Raw genomic sequence first — 19,083 nt, 5'->3', positions numbered from 1 at the left:
CGTCAGCATATTCCTCAGCAGTTTGGGCTTCATTCCCGCAGACCGAAAGGGAAGACGGAGCATGCAGTACAAAAAAAGTTGAAACATGGCACCAATTGTGGATGGAAGCAGAGGGATTGCTGGGATGCAAAACGATGCATCATGGGGCATTGGGATAGGACCCAGAATGCCCCCCCCATAAGCCACAGCGCCAGAATGGGAAGAGGTCCTCTGTGGGATAGCTGCCCACAATGCACCGCTCCCAGTGCCACAAATGTCGACACACCAGTGCGCTTGTAGCTGTCAGTGTGGACAGATTGCAGCACTTTCCCTACTGCCCTCTATGAAGGCTTGATTAACTCAAAGCATTCTACATTTGAAAGTGTAGCCATGCCCTAAGAATAAAATTTGTACTGCTGAGTACTGACATTAACCTATTTCTACCACTCCCTGCAGCTCCATCCTATTTTGCTTTTCTCTTTCTTTAAGGAAGGAGAGATTTCTATAAAGTCACCAATTCATTTGATTGATGGTACTGGAAAGTATTGCTACTGTAGGTAGAGATGGAGTTTGGAGAGAACAGACAAACCTTTTACTGTTTTCTCATTATCTTGCTGTCTTGCACACCTGAAAGGTTTGGGTTATTTTCTGTATTGCTACTGCTAGAAGTATCACTTGTTGCTAAAACAATCTAATACATCCCTCTAAACAGTCTTCTCTAAGTAGTAATAATGTGGGATTGCAGGGTAGTTGCCATTGATCTTGAGTGCCACCTTAATACCAAGGACCTGGCCTACTATATATGCATTGCATACACACACCAAATATAACTTTTAAGAAGTGCTGAGCACTCACAACCCAAATTCATGTCAATTTTGCGAATATTCAGCACCTTTGACAAGTGGGTTTGAAGTGTCTCTCAGTTTGGTTACCCCAAAAAACAAAGAGATACCAAAATCAGTATCTCACTGAAAGGATAAATGGACACAAATCTGAGATCAGAAATCATAACATTCAAAAACTGGTAGGAGAACACTTCAACCTCTCTGGCCACTCAGTAAAAGACTTAAAGGTGGCAATTTTGCAACAGAAAAGCTTCAAAACCAGACTCCAACGAGAAACTGCTGAGCTTGACTTAATATGCAAACTAGATATCATTAACTTGGGTTTGAATAGAGACTGGGAGTGGCTGGGTCATTACACATATTGAATCTATTTCCTCATGTTAAGTATCCTCACACCTTCTTGTCAACTGTCTAAATGGGTCATCTTGATGATTACTATTTTTTTCTCCTGCTGATAACAGCTCATCTTAATTAATTAGCCTCTTACAGTTGGTATGGCTACTTCCACCTTTTCATTGTCTCTCTGTGTGTGTGTGTGTATGTGTATGTGTATATATATATACTTACTTTATGTTCCATTCTATGCATCTGATGAAGTGGGCTGTAGCCACGAAAGCTTAGCTCAAATAAATTTGTTAGTCTCTAAGGTGCCACAAGTACTCCTGTTCTTTTCACTGAAAAATGTGGCTTAAACATTTGGGGCTTAACACTGTCAGTTTGTGATTATGAGTCTGGCTTCACTTACTTTCTGGAGATTACTAAAACCAAAGATGTCATATCACTAATATCAATGAGAAGACAGTTCAAGTGGGGCATGTGCTAACACATGCTGACCAGGTCCTCTGTGGACTTTTCCTGACATGTATTCCTCCTGTTTGGTGCAGATTCTTTTTTTACTCCCATTTGCTATATTTTGAATTTCTCTGCATTGTCTCCCCCAGGTTAGAATGTTGTTCCCGAAAAAAACTAATTGCACAGTTCGCTATATTTTACCAGAAAATGGTACCTCTGATATTCTTTCTCCCTTGCATGCTGCCTGTCCACTTCACTGCCGTGGGCTGCATGAGGGTGAATGGAGATTGACTCATTTCTAGCATTCTCATAAATCTTTTTTTCAGTAATGATGTACTCGTAGAGATCCTGATTTTGCTCACAACAGAAAAACTGAAAAGCAAAGCAGTGATGTTACTCCAGTAGGGGGTGATTCATGGAGAAGCTCTGTTAACTCTTTGCAATCGCTTACTGATTCATAATCTTCAGAGGCTGGGTCAAGCTCTTCATAGGAAGGAAATAATTTCAGCAAGCTGCCACAGTACTCACATGTTGCAGTAGATTCCTCTTCTATCTACAATGGGGGGGGGGGGTCGGAGAGGAAAACAAGGATTTACATGTTGATGTAATGTTTCTATAATCCTCCTATCCTAGGAAAAGGAGGCACCTTCAAAAACACCATGTTTGAAAGGCCTTTATTTCAGTCTATGCATGCACAACCAAGCTTCTGAGATGATTAGCATGACAGTTTGAAGACTACTGGCTCACTTTTACTTTCTAAGGAGATTGCCAAGCACTGTAAGTTATCCAATTTATTTCATCAGGGATCTTGAAGAGCTGTCTAGCTTCTGCAAAGTGGTGACAGAGGAGCCTGGGCAGTGCTGCAAACTTTTTGTTGCCTGGGTTCCTGGCAAAAGGTATTTTCAGAGACTGTTTTTTCCTCCTTCCCCTGTGGCTGGCTGGCTGGCTTGCTTATTTATTTATTTATTTTCACAGGGGGTTTCTTAGTCCCAGTACCCTGGATCAAATTCAGATAAATGATCAGGTGTGTTTCAAGGGCAGCTCTGGTCAGTGGAACACTGTCTGCTTCTGGCTCCCAGCCCTTACAGAATGATATTTAGATTGCTTGGCCATTGTCTTATTTCTGAAGCAGTGTCGTCTCTATTAGATAAACACATACCACTTTGGGCTAACCAGAACTGTGTACTACCAAGAACATTATACATAAACCAAAATAAGATTGTATATCTCAGTTTTAGTGAAAGAACTAGATTTTTGGCCTAGAAATGTATCCTCCAGCATGAAATAGTGTGGGATGCTTGCACAGTCTTAATGTATTTTGGTATGTGGATTACACATTTCAATGCCCTAGTGAATGACAACCTCTCACTGCTAATGAAACCCTTGCAAGTTGAGTTTGACAGATGGCAGCATCTTACAGATATTTCATTTTTCCCTCCTGCAACTCTTGGGGGTTAATACAAACACATTACCATGTAGCAGAAAGAAACATCACCTGTATCTCCACATCTTCTCTTGTTGATTCTGGCCTATATGCTAGAATAGTTGGTGGCCCAATATGGGACAGTGTGCGCAGAGATTCCTCAAACAGTCTTATGAAGTCTTCATTAAACTTAAATTTGAAAACAGCAAATTCAATGTAGAGTCAGCTCTTTTTCAGAGGGAAAATTGTTAAGAATAAAATGTATAATTGTAGGGACCAGAGAACCATACCTCCATGTCGCACAAAATGCCTAAACTGCTGAGGTCTTGTGACAGCACTGCATGTATATCTGAATAGCAGCAATGAGAATTAATTAGGGAAGGCGTTGTGTTCTAGGAGAGCATTTCTTCCTAGCGTCTTGGGAGGAATTCCCTCCCTGGCTTTTCAACACCACTTCGCCCCCCTCCCCTTCCTTAACACATGCCACCTAGCTGGAACATCTTTGGAGTTTATCAATTCACTGCTCCTAAACCATTGGTAGGGTTGCTGTCCATCAGTATGGAGCCCTTCCCCGCTTTGGTGGGGGAAGGGACATATAGGCCCTGATCCCATACTGTACTTAAGCATGTGCAGTAAAGCATGGGCTTAATTTTAAACAAGGTATAGTCCCATTGAAGTCAACAGGACAGCTCACTGCTTAAAGTTAAGCATTTAAGTGAAGTGTTGGATGAGGGCTACAGTGTCTAAAGCAGTTCCCACCTATGCTGCCTTGAGAAGCAAGAGACTGGAAGCTAGAGATGGGGAAACTCCTATTAAGTCTTCTAATCCGTCCCCTGCCAGTGCAAGACTGTTTCCTATATTTAGTCTACACATAAATATCCCAAGTGAAGGGGTTTGCACCACTCCCCTCAGACAACTATTCCCAATCCAATAGAAATGGTTGGCAGGAAGCTTTTCCTGACATCCAATCACAATGAATCCCATTACTCAGTTATATTTCTGTGTGCCAAAATTCACCTTCTACCTTACTATTTACATCCTTCACAACCTTGCAACAAGCCATATCCCCCAGTTATGGCTCAGAGAAGCCACACTTCTAGTTCTTTTAATCTTACCAGTCCTTCTAATCCCAAACCATTTTTATTGCTCTTTTCTGAGTTCCCTGCCCTTTGTCACTATCCGATAGGTACTGGTGTATCCAGAATAGAATGCAGCCCTCCAAGGCGGAAAGCAGAAGCAGATCCTTTGGGTATCAGTTTACCATTTTCAGCAGCAGAAGCAATGTGAGTGCTGTCTTTCTTGAGCTCTTCAGTCTTTCTCTGAACTAGAATTAAAATACACAGTCAACACAGGCAGTAGCCAAGCTTTGACAATGTGTTTGATCTCCTCAAAGAAAAGAGCTGCAGGGAATGCACAGCTGGAGGAGAGGAAACACCAGGGAGGGATACCAAAATACATTGAGTGCTACTCTGTGGATGGGCCTCTTTAATATAGCGGTATGGTGCTGTGAGACTACAAGCCCCAGGCATTCAGTGCTCCATCTTGTCTCCAGTGTTTCCTTTTGCAAAGTGTTTGTATTGGATTTTACAAATAAGTATCCATTAAAGTCTAATTGACCAGCCCTTTTGCATGCGATACCACAATAAACGGTGGTTGTCCAGATAACATTTGGATGATGCAGTGTAGTTGTAGCTCTGTTGGTCCCAGGATAGTAGAGACACAAGGTGGGTAGGTAATATCTTTTATATAGAGACAAGCTTTTGAGCCAGTTTCCTTCAGGACATAACCAACTTTTTCAAAAAATTCTGCAACATTAACCACCTGCCTCAGGACACTGTCTTTGCCACCATGGATGTCACTTCCCTATACACCAACATCCCTCACAACGACAGCAGAGCTGCCTGTCTCAAATATTTACAAGACAATAGCCAACCCTCAGATATCCACCCCAAACACATTGCCAAATTCATCCATTTCATCCTCCCCCCACCCCCAACAATTTTACATTCAACAACAAACACTTTGCCCAAACCATGGGAACAGCCGTGGGTACTAGGATGGCTCCCCAATGTGCCAACCTCTTCATTGGCCACCTTGAAGAAGAATTTCTGGACAAATGTACCACAAAACCAATGATATACCTGAGAGACATCGATGATATTTTCATCCTCTGGACAGATGGCTTGAACTCCCTCATAGATTTCTATCACAACTTTAACAACTACTACCCATCCATTAAACTCTCTCTAGAACACTCCCCCACCAACATCAGCTTCCTGGACACCACAATCAGCTTCAACAATGGAACCCTCCAGATATCTATATACAAGAAACTCACAGATCACCCCACCTACCTTCACAGATCCAGTAATTATCCCAAACAAACCAAGAAATCTATCTACAGCCAAACACTCAGATACCACAGAATATGCTCCAAGGAGAAAGTCCGGGATATACACCTTAACACACTCAAAACCACTTTCACAAACAAGGACACTCCACCAGAGAAGTAGATTGGATCATGGAATGGGCCACCCAAATACTTCAAGAGAACCTGCTTCAATACACAAACCCGCTTCAACCGCACACCCCTCGTTATCACCTACCACCCCACACTGGAACCCATATGGGATATTATCAAACCCATATTTGATGGGGACCCCATCCTGAAAGAAATCTTTCCTGAACTCTGACTTCTGGCCTTCAAACAACCCCCCCACCCATCACCTTTCCAAGCTTTTCGTCAGAAGCAAGCCCCTTACGGACCAGGACACACCATCTCAAATCAGCACCAGAACAAGAGATGCAAAACCTGCAGATATATATTCACTGATCAACATTCCCTACAACATACCTTTCAAGATCCATGGATCCTGCACATACCTATCACAACATATGGTGTAATCTCATCCAGTGCATTAAATGTCCCAATAACTACGTGAGTAAAACCAGACAATCACTATGCTCTCAAATGAACTCGAACAGGAAAATGATAAAAGATAAAAACATCCTATCACACTTTTCACATAGGTCGGATATAGAGTGATTGCTATCAGTCCTCATCCTCAATGGAAACCTGCACAACACTTTCAATAGATGAGCCTGGGAGCTTAAATTCATTACTCTGCTAGACACTAAAAATCATGGACTGAACAAAGATCTGTAATCCACTAATCTTTTTGTCCTGTGACTGCAGAAGTGATAATGGGCCATCTACCTTGAGTGGTCCCTTACAATATGTGCTAACTATTTATGCTAAACAATCTTGTCCACCTTGCATTTAGCTGTGATGCTCTGAGTACCTTTCCCAGATATCAGAGTAGTAGCCATGTTAGTCTGTATCTGCAAAAAGAAAAAAAGTACTTGTGGCACCTTGGAGACTAACATATTTACTTGAGCATAAGCTTTCGTGAGCTACAGCTCACTTCATCGGATGCATGAAGGGTCTGTCTGTCTGTGTGATGCTTTTGCCAGGAACAGAACAGGAATGGAGTATTAGAACTTTTTAGTACGTAATTTAGCTAGAAATGCATTAGATTTCCTTTTGTTTAAATGGCTCGTAAATAAGCAGTGCTGAATGGAATGTATATTCCTGTTTTTGTGTCTTTTTGTAACTTAAGGCTTTGACTAGAGGGATTCTCTATGTTTTGAATCTGATTACCCTGTAAGGTATTTACCATCCTGATTTTACAGAGGTGATTCTTTTACTTTTTCTTTAATTAAAATTCTTCTTTTAAGATCCTGATTGCTTTTTCATTGTTCTTAAGATCCAAGAGTTTGGGTCTGTGTCCACCTATGCAAAATGGTGAAGATTTTTATCAAGCCTTCCCCAGGAAAGGGGGTAGAGGGCTTGGGGGGATATTTTGGGGGGAAGACGTCTCCAAGTGGGCTCTTTCCCTGTTCTTTGTTTAACAAGCTTGGTGGTGGCAGCATAGGGTTCAAGGACAAGGCAAAGTTTGTACCTTGAGGACGTTTTTAACCTAAGCTGGTAAGAATAAGCTTAGGGGGTCTTTCATGCAGGTATCCACATCTATACCCTAGAGTTCAGAGTGGGGAGCTGTAGCTCACAGAAGCTTATGCGCAAATAAATTTGTTAGTCTCTAAGGTGCCACAAGTACTCCTTTTCTTTTTCCCAGATATGAAGAAGAGCTCTGCGTGGCTCGAAAGCTTGTCTCTCTCACCAACAGGAGTTGGTCCAGTGAAAGAACAGATTTAAAAATTTTATTAACATATTTTAAAAAAGTGAATGGTACAGAGTTTAAGCGTAGAAGTTCCTGGTTATCAGGGAATAACATACCGATTATCAAGGGGTGTGAAGTTTGGTTTAGGATCGGATGGCATAAGGAATACATAATCTGCAATATCCCTGATTGGGGATAAAAGGTTGAAGGGTCAAAGTACAGACATTGAGATATGAGGGTATGTTGTTCATATAATGGCTATGTTCAGGTGTGGAGTCTAATGAGTGCATACGATGATGAGGATGGATTGACCCTCATTTGGTGAGATTATTACCTCAGTCATCCACCTCTCTAAGGGCTAGTCTACACTGGCAGTGCTAAAGCACTGCTGCAGCAGCACTTTAACGTGGCTTGTGTGGTTGCGGAGCAGCGCGGGGAGGGAGCTCTCCCAGTGCTCTAAAAAACCACCTCAACAAGGTGCGTAGCTCCCAGTCCCGGGGGTGTAGCTACCAGTGCTGGGGCACTGTTTACACTGGTGCTTTACAGTGCTGCAACTTGCTGTGTTCAGGGGGGTGTTTTTTCACACCCCTGAAAGAGAAAGTTGCAGTGCTGTTAATTGCCAGTGTAGACAAACCATAACATTTGGTCCAATTTGGATGACTCAGTTGAGCAGCAGAAGGAAAGAGGCCATAACTTTCAAAGCCTCTAAATAGAGTTGAAAATATATCTTCCATAGGGATATGATACACAACTAGGTTTGTTATCTGTTGAGCATTCCCCCCCAGACTGCTGGATATTCTTCTTACTAGCTAAACATTTTGTCATGTGTTTTAATAATAGTTGTATTTAGAAGAAGTACTATCTAGTAGTTATAGCAAGGAGCTCTCCTGGGTTCTGTTCCCAACTCTGACATTGACTTGCTGTAGAACCTTGCACTTGACTTTTGTGTCAAATTTACCCTTGTGTAAAATAAGGAATTACACAAATCCTTGGTTACTAGGCACCTTATATAAAAAATGCTATAAATGTGCAATTACTACTACATATGTTGGCTCTTATACAGTAAGCAACAGATACTTGAACTACCAAAGCCATTTCTTACCGGTTTTTCTGTAGATATGTTCATAAATCCAGCTTGTTTCTGTCTGCATTGACACTGAAATTCCTAAAGATTTCTCATGAGTTGAGTGATCAACATTATCAGATGTTTTTCTTTCACTACATATAAAACACAAATTGCAAATTAATCATGTATGGTAGCTGCAAAGAAGTTGCTTTGCAAATCTATTCAAGCAGGAGGTTTTTCCAACTTGAGTATTTAATACACTATTAGAATTTAGAGTAACACATGTATGTAGGAAGGAATAAAGGCCTAGAAACATATTTTTGCTATCTCTAAGATTTATAAACTTACACTCAACCAAGTCAGTCTCTGAAGGTCTCCAATGGACTAGACAATGAAAATGTCCTTAAAAAAGGGCCTTTGAGATTAAACTATGAAAATTTCAGACCAGTTTCTCTCTCAAAGCATTAAGTAGTAAATGAACACTAGGTTTGTTTTATACATTAAATACTTTAACACACACATTCTTGTTTTCCATGGTAAGAACTGAGATGAAAGATGTCAAGTCTGGGAAACCAGGATTAATCAAACCAGCGTTTAAAATTCCTGTGCTCCACCATCAAGGCTGACTGTTCCAATATTTGACATTTCTCTTGTGTCTGATCACAAAGACCCTGTTAAGTATCTAAGGCTTTTTGATTTATAAATCAATGCCAAGGGCCCAAGACTCTTGAGCAAATTTAAAAACAACAAAATAATAGATGCAGGTATAGGGAAGAAAAAAAAGCTCAGTAGGTGAAGCATTATCAACTTTAAGTATGGTCTCTTTTAAACAGCAGTGAGTTAAAATTTGCAAATCCACTTGCATATCCCCTTAATTTCCAACACCTTTCGTATGCAGAAGATTACAATCCACTTCAGCTATATCATCCAATTTATAGTTAATGCATATCATATCTAAAATTAGGGCTGATCTACACTAGAAAATTAGATCGACCCAGCAACGTTGCTCAGGTGTGAAAAATCCACCCTCCCATCTCCTGAGTAACATAGTTAAGATGACCTAAGTCCCCATGTAGCCAACACTAGGTTGATAGAACAATTCTTCCATTAACTTAGCTACCGCCTCTTGGGGAGATGGATTTATTACGGGGATGGGAAAACTCCTCCTTTTTGCTGCAGTAAGTATCTACACCAGTGGTTCTCAGGCTATTTACCATTGTGGGCTGCATATGCAGCTCTCTATTCAGTATATGGGCCGCATCCACATAATATATATATATATATATATATATAAATATATATATATATATATATATATATATATATAAAAAATATACATATATATATATATACACACACTACCAGTATGGCCCGGAGGATGTCACATGGGCCCCAGCTGTGTGTTGATTGGGCTGCAAGAGGCCCACGAGCCGTGAGTTGAGAACCACTGGTCCACACTCAAGTGCTACAGTGGTGCAGCTGCAGCTTGACCACTGTAGCATTTTAAGTGTAGACGTAGCCTTACAGACTAAAAGCATCATAGAGCCCTTCCCTTTTCCACTACACAGTGCAGCTGTCCTACTACCTTGGAGAGGTGAATTCAACAGTTGAGTTGAAAGCTTTAGCCTGCTCAAAGCTGTGAGAAAGTAATGTATATGAAATGTTGGTGGTCCTAGTACAGATCCTAGTGAACAGGCATTGCAAAAACAACCACCGGACAGACATAGCACAAATAATCGGCACCCCTGTTGGTTATTTAAGTAGAAGCCAAAACAGAATGGACATAGAGAATGAACTACCCTTTCACTCAGAGATACTTTCCCTCCAAATCCAGGCTGAAGCTTATTTAAAGAGTAGCCCATGCTACTGTGGCCCATGCTGTACCAGCTTTGTGGATAAATAGAAGACAGCAGTCTCTGTGGCTGTCAGACACCTTTGACAAGGCCTATATCTTAAAAGCAGGCTTGAACTATATTCAGGAATAACAATGAAAGCAATGGAGATCTGTAAGTAGCTTTCTTCACCGGTTCTAAGTTTCCCAGCTCATGATCCTGTTTGACCACCACCAAGTCATATTAAGTTCTGTGGTAATTGTGCATGTGCTTACCAGCTTAACTTATGTAATGAGGGAGAGCAAGTTTCTCTTCTAATTCCACCTAATATTGTAGGAAGGCCTTTTGTACCTGTTGAACAAAACAAACTAGTCGATGCATGCAATACAAACAATACTAAATGATTAAACACACAGACTCTTCAGTGCATCTGCTCGTCTAGGTACATGAGAGAGAACTGTATGTGTTAAAATCCAAACTCAAACGTCCTATTTTTAAATGGTAGTTCCATAGCAAGGTGCTTCTTAAGAGCAGAAATTTGTTACTTAGTTCAAAAAGATGAAGTGTTCAGGACTAACTCCTGAATCAGTTTTGAGGGATTATTATTGCTGCATGCAGTCTAAACCTACTGTAACACTATCCTCACTAGGCTTCCCAGGCTACTGACCTGGAGGTTCCAATCCCAGCAGAATTCAGCTACTCAGGGGCTCCTTTTGTCTAGCACTGAGGGTCACTTATGCCCACCCTTCTCACAGTGCCCTGCCTGCCAATATGCTATGTGTCTGTTTATAAAGCCCATCCAAATCTAGGACGTAAATACTTCAATGATCATCTTTTGCCCTAAACCCCTCCTTGGCTGTGTTGGGTCTGCTCTCATCCCCCGTGTTCTTTTTGGTTGTTCATAGAGCACAAGTTTCTCAGTCAAAGACTTGCTTGTGGAACTAAGTCTTGGAAGAGGTTGACAAAATTTCTTCCTTAGTTGCCTTAGGACACATGGTAAGACACATTCACTGTCGTTGGCTAGTTCTAGATAGTTTGTTGCCCGCCTCCCTGCTTGTTTATTGAATCTACTTACCCTTCCCCTCTTGCTCCCTTTTGTAATAATTGCACCTACAACTTTATCCTAATTGTGAGCTTACCTGTGAAAAGTAACTGAAAGGTCATTATATGTTCCAATAATTTATAATAATAATCTATTTGTAGGAAAATGTAAAAAAGAAAGACAGACTACATTAATCTAAACAAGAAGGCCTATTGATAAAACTGAAGGACTATGTTAAAATCATGCTTAGTAAACAAGGGGAGTGTGGAATTGGAAATTAGACCTAATTGCTGGACAAAATAATGAGGGGAGGAGCTATTTCAGCTAATCACCCCTTTTTGAGGCTTTTAAAAACAGATTTTGGGAGGGCAGGGAAGGACTACTACCACCACTGCTACAGCCACTGCCAAAGGACTTTTCATCGTGATACCCAGATGTTTGCACATAGTAGGGACATGTGACCATCACTGCTGCACCAGCAAAGACTCTAATCTGCTACATGAGAGATCCTGCTCTGTCTTTCTCACCCTTTTGTCTCTCTTTCTATCCCCCAATCTCTTGGCTTTTCACTTGAGCCTAAAAAAAACTGCACTGCACAGCTGTAGCATAATGAGATGAGACAGCCCATCCAGCTTTGCTCAGCCTGAGAAGGACCAGTGAATGACAGGGACCTGATCACATCAGATGTCCCTGACTGGGGAGGCAAGCCAGGGTCCAGAGCAACAGCTGTTGTGGGTGATGTGTCAGCCCAAAGCACCTATTTATGACCCACTAGCCCTCTGTTTCCTGAGAACATCAACAAAAGCCATATTTCCCCATCTTATCTCTCTTCTCTCCCTTCTAGATCCATCTGTTTTGTCAAAAACAGGAAAGCGACTATCATTCCTGACTCAGGATTAAACAGAACTAGCCACTTTCTTCCTCATCAAGGAGGACTGTTTGATAGAATTAGACTCACTGTGGTGTCCCAGGCCTTGAAGTTCCCAGATTGCTGCACCTGCCTCTACCCAATGTTTGCTGAAACCTGGTGGGCTGAGAAGCTGATTGGAGGAGCGCCCAGTCTTCACCGATTGGTCCAACCATGCTATTTAAGCCTGACGGTGGTACAGGAAGTTGTTTGAGCAACAACGTGATTTCCTGTTATGGCTCCATGGGACCCTGCTTCCTGCACCCAACCCTGTTTCCAATTCCTGCTCTGCTCCTGGCTTCTGCCTCACCCCTGCCTTCACTCCTGTTCCCACTGGGTTCATGCACCGTGCTTGATTCTTGCCTTTCCTCCATTTCCTGCCCTTACCTCACTTCCACCATCACTTACTACTCCTGTCTGTGACTTCTGACTCTGGCTTGATCCCTAGTTCTAGCATTTGGTTTCTGACCTCAGCTCTGACCCTCAGCTTCGGTTCCTGACTCTGACTTGATCCCTGGCTCTGGTAATTAGCAATTGACCCTAGTGCTGACCCTCGGCTTTGTTTCCCCAACCTGGGTGCCTGCTAGGCCTCTAGACCTGACTCCTGCTCTGACTACTAGACAAGACTGCCTACATTCCAGTCCACAGCACTCAAACCAATATTCCCTCTCTAAAAAGACTTTAACTTTGTTTTGCATAATCACTCCGTTTTAATTTTTTTTGCCTTCTTTTAATTCTTTTCCTTTTTTTGTGTTTCAATCAATAAATTTCTCACCTTTTGGTATAAGTTTCCTAGTGTGTTTTCCATGGTACTGATCTGGCTAAGGTCTCATATTCCAAACCTTGTTTAGAACTGTTTACTGTGGAACAGTTACAGGTTATGTTAATACCTCTAAATTTGTTGGGCCCATATACTCCATCATAATTAATACAACATCCCCTTTATTTATATAGGTGGGACACTGATCCCTTTTGTTGATGGGTGCTTCCCTGAAGGTTATTAGATCTCCACTTTCATAGATTCCAAGGCCAGAAGGAACCACTGTGGTCATCTAATCTGATCTCCTACAGGGTTGTATCCAGATGACTTTTACTTTAGGCCTGGTCAACACTAGAAACTTTTGCTAGTACAGTAATGTCACTTAGGGATTTGAGGTTTTTAATGACATTTTTATATCAGTAAAAGCCCTAGTCTGGACACAATTATATTGGGGAAAAATATGTTTTTGCTGGCGTAGCTTGTTTTCTTTGAGGAACTATGATAAGCTACAGCAGTAAAAATGCTCTTTTGCTAGTATAAGCTGTGCCTACACTAGAAAGTGTTTTTGTTCTAAATGGAGAGTATAACTTTGCAGGGGACCTTATAAATTACATAAAATAGGTTTCAGAGTAGCAGCCGTGTTAGTCTGTATTCGCAAAAAGAAAAGGATTATTTGTGGCACCTTAGAGACTAAATAAATTTGTTAGTCTCTAAGGTGCCACAAGTACTCCTTTTCTTTTTACATAAAATAGGGTTACTATTAAACTGAATAGCCTAGTTGGGCCTGAAGTCACTGTGGAAGGGAGGAACACTGTTCTTTTTAAGGTTGCAATTGTATTAGATTTTCCAACTATCTAATGAGACACCACCTCTCAGAGGGCAGATAAATAGGCAGGCAGGACACTTCTCTCTGGAATCAGATTGTGAAGGGTAGTAAATCCAGTAGTTACACTGTGCATATGCAATATGCATCTGGCTTTTATTCTCTGACCAATGCTTATTCTTAATCCTTTCTATGCAAGGAAAAAATGATGCGCTTTGATACTGCCAGTTTTGGGTCAAAACTGTTCTATTTCAAGATGATATGCCAGCTTCCAGTATGATTCTAAGGAAAGGAAGGAGTGAGAGCAGTAGAATAAGGACAGTGGACTTTAAAAAAGCAGACTTTAACAAACTCAGAGGACTGATAAGTTAAGGTCTCATGGGAAGAAAATCTAAGGGAAAAGGAGAGCTGGCAGTTTCTCAAGGTGGCACTATTAAGGGCACAACTGCACACTATCCTGATTCTAAGGAAAGATGGGAAGAACAGTAAGAGGGAAATATGGCTCTAGGAGCTTTTTAATGACCTGAAAATAAAAAAGGGAATCCTACAAAAAGTGGAAACATGGGCAAATTGCTAGTGAGTACAAAAGGATAGAAAAGCATGTAGGGACAAAATCAGAGAGGCTAAGGCACAATATGAGTTACATTTACTAAGGTAAATAAAAGGCAATAAGATTAAGTTCTTTAAGTACATTAGAAGCAAAAGAAAGACAAAGGAAAGTGTAGGTCCTCTACTTAGCGGAGAAGGAGAGTTAGTAACTGATGACATGAAGAAAGTTGAGTATTTAATGCCTATTTTGCTTCAGTCTTCACTAAAAAGATTAATGGTGATCAGCTACTCAACTCAATTAATATTAACAACAAAGAGAAAGGAATTCAAAGCAGGGAAAGAACAGATTAAAGAATATTTAGATAAGTTGGAGATAGTCAAGTCAGGAAGGCCTGATGAAATTCATGGGTACTTAATGAAGTAATCTCTGAACTGTTAGCAATTATCTTTGAGAACTCCTGGAGGATGGCTGAGGTCCCAGAAGACTGGAAAAGTGCAAACATAGTACCTAGCTTTGAAAAGAGGAACAAAGATGACCCTGGGAACTATAGACCAGTCAACCTAAATTTGATACTTGGAAAGATACTGGAACAAATTATTAAACAATCAATTTGTAAGCACCCGGAGGATAATAGGGTTATCAGGAATAGCCAACATGGATTTGTCAAGAACAAATCATGCCAAAGCAATCTAATTTCCTTTTCTGAGAGGGTTACTGGCACAGTGAATAGGAGGGAAGCAGTAGATATGACATATCTTGATTTTTAGTAAGGTTTTTGATCAGCCCCAACAACGGGAGGGGGGGAGCAAAGAGGGCAATTGCCCAGGGGGCCAGGCAATTTAAAAGGGCCCAGGGGCTCCTGGCTGCCACTGCTGGCAACACAGGGGGGCTAAGGCAGGCTTCCTGCCTGCCCTCGCATCCATAGGCGCCGACTCCGTGGGTGCTGCGGGGATGGAGCACCCACAGGGAAAAATTAGCAGGTGCTCTGCACCCACCGTCAGCCAAGCTCCTCCCACCCCCTCCTTCCCCTCCCAGCGCTTCCCGCCTGCCGCCTAACAGCTGTTTGGCGGCGCTTAGGACTTTCCGGGAGGGAGTGGGAGGAGTGGGGACATGGCACGCTTGTGGGAGGAGGAGGTAAAGAGGCGGGGCAGGGACTTGGGGGAAGGGGGTGGAATTGGGGCAGGGAAAGGGTGGTGCGGGGAGGGGCTGGGTCATGGCCAGGGTTGGGGGGGGTCAAGCACCCATGGGGCAGAGAGAAAATCAGTGCCTATGGTCGCTCTGCACTGCTCCCGGAAGTGGCCAGCACGACCCTGAGCCCCTGGGGGAGAAGGGGGTCTCCATGCGCTGCCCCCAGCACTGACTCCGCAGCTCCCACTAGCTGGGAACTGTGACCAATGGGAGCTGCGGGGGCGGTGCATGCAGGCAGAGACCCCCTGGACCTCCCGCCTAGGAGCCACTGCCAGAGGGATGTGCCTATCACTTTCGGGAGTCACCTGAGGTAAGCGTCAATCTCCTGCCCCACCCCCCTGCACCCCAACCCCCTGCCCCAGCCTAGAGTCCACACCCCCTCCCACACTCAAACTCCCTCCCAGAGCTTGCACCCTACACCCAAACTTCCTCCAAAAGCCTGCACCCCCTCCCGCACCCGAATTACCTCCCAGACCCTGCTACCCAACTCCCTCTCAGAGCCTGCACCCCTCACCCACCCAAACTCCCTCCCAGAGCCTGCCCCCCCTGCACCCAAACTCCCTCCCAGAGCCTGCACCCCACCAGGGCCATCCCTAGCTATTTGGGTGCCCTACACAGCCCCAGGCCTCCGCGGGGAGGGGGGCACCTGCTCTCCCCCCGCCCAGGGTCTAGGCTGCGCTCAAGGCCTGCAGAGCTTAGGAGGCAGGAGGTGTGAGGGGGCCCAGAGGCTCAGGGGATTAGCGGGGGGCCAGGAGCAGCCAGCTCCGCTTCTCTCACCCCGGCCCCAGTGTGTTGCTCGGGGAAGGATGCTTGGGGGAAGGGGTCTCCCGTCCCCCCGCACTCACCAGCAGCACTCAGTAGGCCCGCCCCGACTCCACCCCCGCCCCACCCCATTCCAACCCCTTCCCCAATCATCTGCGGCGGGAAGCGGAGCACCACGGCTGGGAACTGGCGGAGTGGAGGGGGCTGGGGCCTGGTTGCTCCGCTTCCTGCCACTGCCGATGAGGGGTCACTGGGGGAAGAGCTGGAATGGGGGTGGGGTGAAGCATGAGGGAAGGCTAACAGGTGGAGTGGAGGGAGTTGTCTGGGGCCCCACACCCCCCTAGGGACAGCCCTGCCCCTTGAAGTGGGCGCAGCCCGTGGGGGGGGTCAGCCGAGGGATAGGGCTGGTTGCTGGAGCTGGTGCTGCCGCATATGCAGCATGCAGCTGCCTAGGGCACCATGAAATTTGGGGCAATTTCATGGTGCCCTATGCAGCAGCATATTCTGCATAGGGACTTAGGGACAGCCCTGCATCCCCTCCCACCCACAATCCCCTGCCCCAGCCTGGTGAAAGTGAGTGAGGATGTGGGAGAGCGAGCGACGGGGGGGGACCTCGGAGAAGGGGTGGGACAGGGGCATAGTCTCAGGGAAGGGTGGGGCAGGAGATGGGGCAAGGGTCTTTGGGTTTGCACAATTAGACAGTTGGCAACCATACCGGGCAGGCATGTGGAAGCTCTGGCTGTGCTGGAAGAGCGCAGCTGGCAGCTTGCTGGGCACCAGTCAGCATAGGAGCAGCACCACCCAAGTGTCAGGTGGACCGCGTCCGCGCAGGCGCGGCGTTTGCTTGCATGGGGGCCCACTAATTGTTCTGCCCTGGGGCCCGGAATTGCTGTCAGCAGGCCTGCTTTTGACATAGTCCTACATGGCATTCTCATAAGAAAATTAGGGATATGTAACCTAGGTGAAAATACTAAAAGGTAGGTGCACAACTAGTTGAAACACTGTACTCAAAGAGTAGTTATCAATGTGTCGCTTTCAAACTGAGTGCACAGGTCAGTCCTGGGTCTAGTACTAGTCAATATTTTCATTAATGACTTGGATAATCGAGTGGGGAGTATGCTTATAAAATCTGTAGATGACATCAAACTAGGAGGAGCTGCAAGCACTCCGGAGGATAGGATTAGAATTCAAAATGACTGTGACAAATCAGAGAATTGGTCTGAAATCAACAAGATGAAATTCAATGAAGATAAGTGCAAAGTACTACACTTACGAGGAAAAGAATCAAATGCACAGCTATAGAATGGGAAATAACTGGACAGCGGACAGTACTTCTGAAAAGGATCTGGGGGTTATAGTGGATAACAAATTGAGTATGAGTCTTCACTGTGATGCATCTGCAAAAATATCATTCTGGGGTGTATTAACAGGAGTATGTAAGATACAGGAGGCAAGTGTCCCACTCTATTTGGCACTCATGAGGCCTCAGCTGGAGCACTGTGTTCAATTCAAGGGCACCACACTTTAGGAAAGCTGTGGAGAAATTGGAGAGTCCAGAGGAGAGCAATCAAAATGATAAAAGGTTTAGAAAACGTTGACCTATGTAGAAAGGTTAAAAAACTGGTTAGGTTTAGTCTTGAGAAAAGAAGACTGACAGGAGACCCGATAATAGTCTTCAAATATGTTAAGGGTTGCAATACAGAGGATTATGATCAATTGTTCTCCATGTCCACTGAAGACAGGAGAAGTAGTAATGGTCTTAATCTGAAGCAAGGGAGATTTAGGGTAGATATTAGGAAAAACTTTACCCTGATAGTTGGAGTTATGCTCTGGAATAGGCTTCTGGGGAAGTTGTGGAATGCCCATCATTGGAAGTGTTTAAAAACCGTTTGGACAAGCACCTGTCAGGCATGGGCAGTCGGTATAATAGGCTAGGGAGGCTAAGCCTCCCCTACGCCAAGCCCTGGCTCCGCCCATGCTCTGCCCTCCCCCTGAAGCGGGTGCCCAAGCTGGCAGGAACTCAGCTATGCAGCCAGCTGGAGGCCAGTGGGCTGGCACTGGGGGCAGTTTGGCCAGGGCTCCTCTGGCTGCAGGGAGGGGGGGCACTTAGGGCTCTGGTAGACAGGGTGAGGTAGGCACTCAGGGCTCCCACGGACATGAGGTAGGGGTGGGGCCTTGGGCAGAAGGGGCAGGGCTGCGTGGCTAGCCTCCCCAAAGCGAGGGCTCACGCGCCGCTAATGCTATCAGGGATGGTCTAAGTTTACTCGGTCCTGCCTCAGCGCAGGGGGCTGGACTCATTAACTTCTTGAGGTCCCTTCCAGTCCTACCTTTATTTGATTCTACAATACCTATGTTGGGAGCTGGTTGCTGTGTGGCACTCTTCTGGAGGCTGGTCTCGGATCTGGGTTCTGTGGTCCCATCAGACTTTCCTGCTGAACTCTTGTCTTGAGGCGATCTAAGCAGGTGAAAGGCAATATGATCAGACTTTAGGGTAAAGGCTTTTTACCCACAGTGCCTTACTAATAGCTATGGTTAAGTCAGATGGCTTGCCATCTCCCAAGGATTTTAGATTCCCTGTTGTTAAAGACAAAATGCTACACTTAGCTGGCTGTTTAGTGGTTTAGATGAAATAAATGGGTACTCCTAATGTAGTTCCTACTGGATAGGTATCCATATTCTAACAGCCCCATAATCAACAAGAACAGAACACACAGTAATAGGCTTATACTGTAGCAGGGAAAACTCAAGTTAAATATTAGAAAAAATCTTTCTCATATAAGGTCCTAATTCTGCCCTGTGATACATGTACAGAACTTTCACTAAAGGCAAGAAAAGTTGCACACAAGTTATCAGGGACAGAATTTCACCACGGTGAAGTTTCACAATGAAATATGTGAGTAAGGAAAACTATGGAATCATAGTCACTAGGAAAA

General features: G+C 44.1%; 1 protein-coding gene across 2 annotated transcripts in view; it reads right to left on the bottom strand.

Annotated features, from left to right (window-relative positions):
- ERICH6 (glutamate rich 6) overlaps positions 1-19,083 on the bottom strand; it is a 40,070-nt gene that overhangs the window by 16,219 nt on the left and 4,768 nt on the right. The window contains exons 5-12 of one of the 2 annotated variants that reach the window (XM_038415371.2): positions 18,478-18,605; positions 10,394-10,469; positions 8,323-8,438; positions 4,301-4,363; positions 3,330-3,388; positions 3,112-3,228; positions 2,068-2,169; positions 1,831-1,988 (exon numbers count right to left, since the gene is read on the bottom strand). In XM_038415371.2, the coding sequence (XP_038271299.1) occupies positions 1,831-1,988; positions 2,068-2,169; positions 3,112-3,228; positions 3,330-3,388; positions 4,301-4,363; positions 8,323-8,438; positions 10,394-10,469; positions 18,478-18,605 (819 nt within the window). The remainder of the gene's footprint in view (positions 1-1,830; positions 1,989-2,067; positions 2,170-3,111; positions 3,229-3,329; positions 3,389-4,300; positions 4,364-8,322; positions 8,439-10,393; positions 10,470-18,477; positions 18,606-19,083) is intronic. The other variant, XM_038415373.2, reaches the window with a different exon arrangement.

The sequence above is a fragment of the Dermochelys coriacea genome, chromosome 9 (assembly GCF_009764565.3).
Source record: "Dermochelys coriacea isolate rDerCor1 chromosome 9, rDerCor1.pri.v4, whole genome shotgun sequence".
NCBI lineage: Eukaryota > Metazoa > Chordata > Testudines > Dermochelyidae > Dermochelys > Dermochelys coriacea.
Note: the sequence above shows the minus strand (reverse complement) of the source record. Positions and strands in the feature narration are given on the sequence as shown.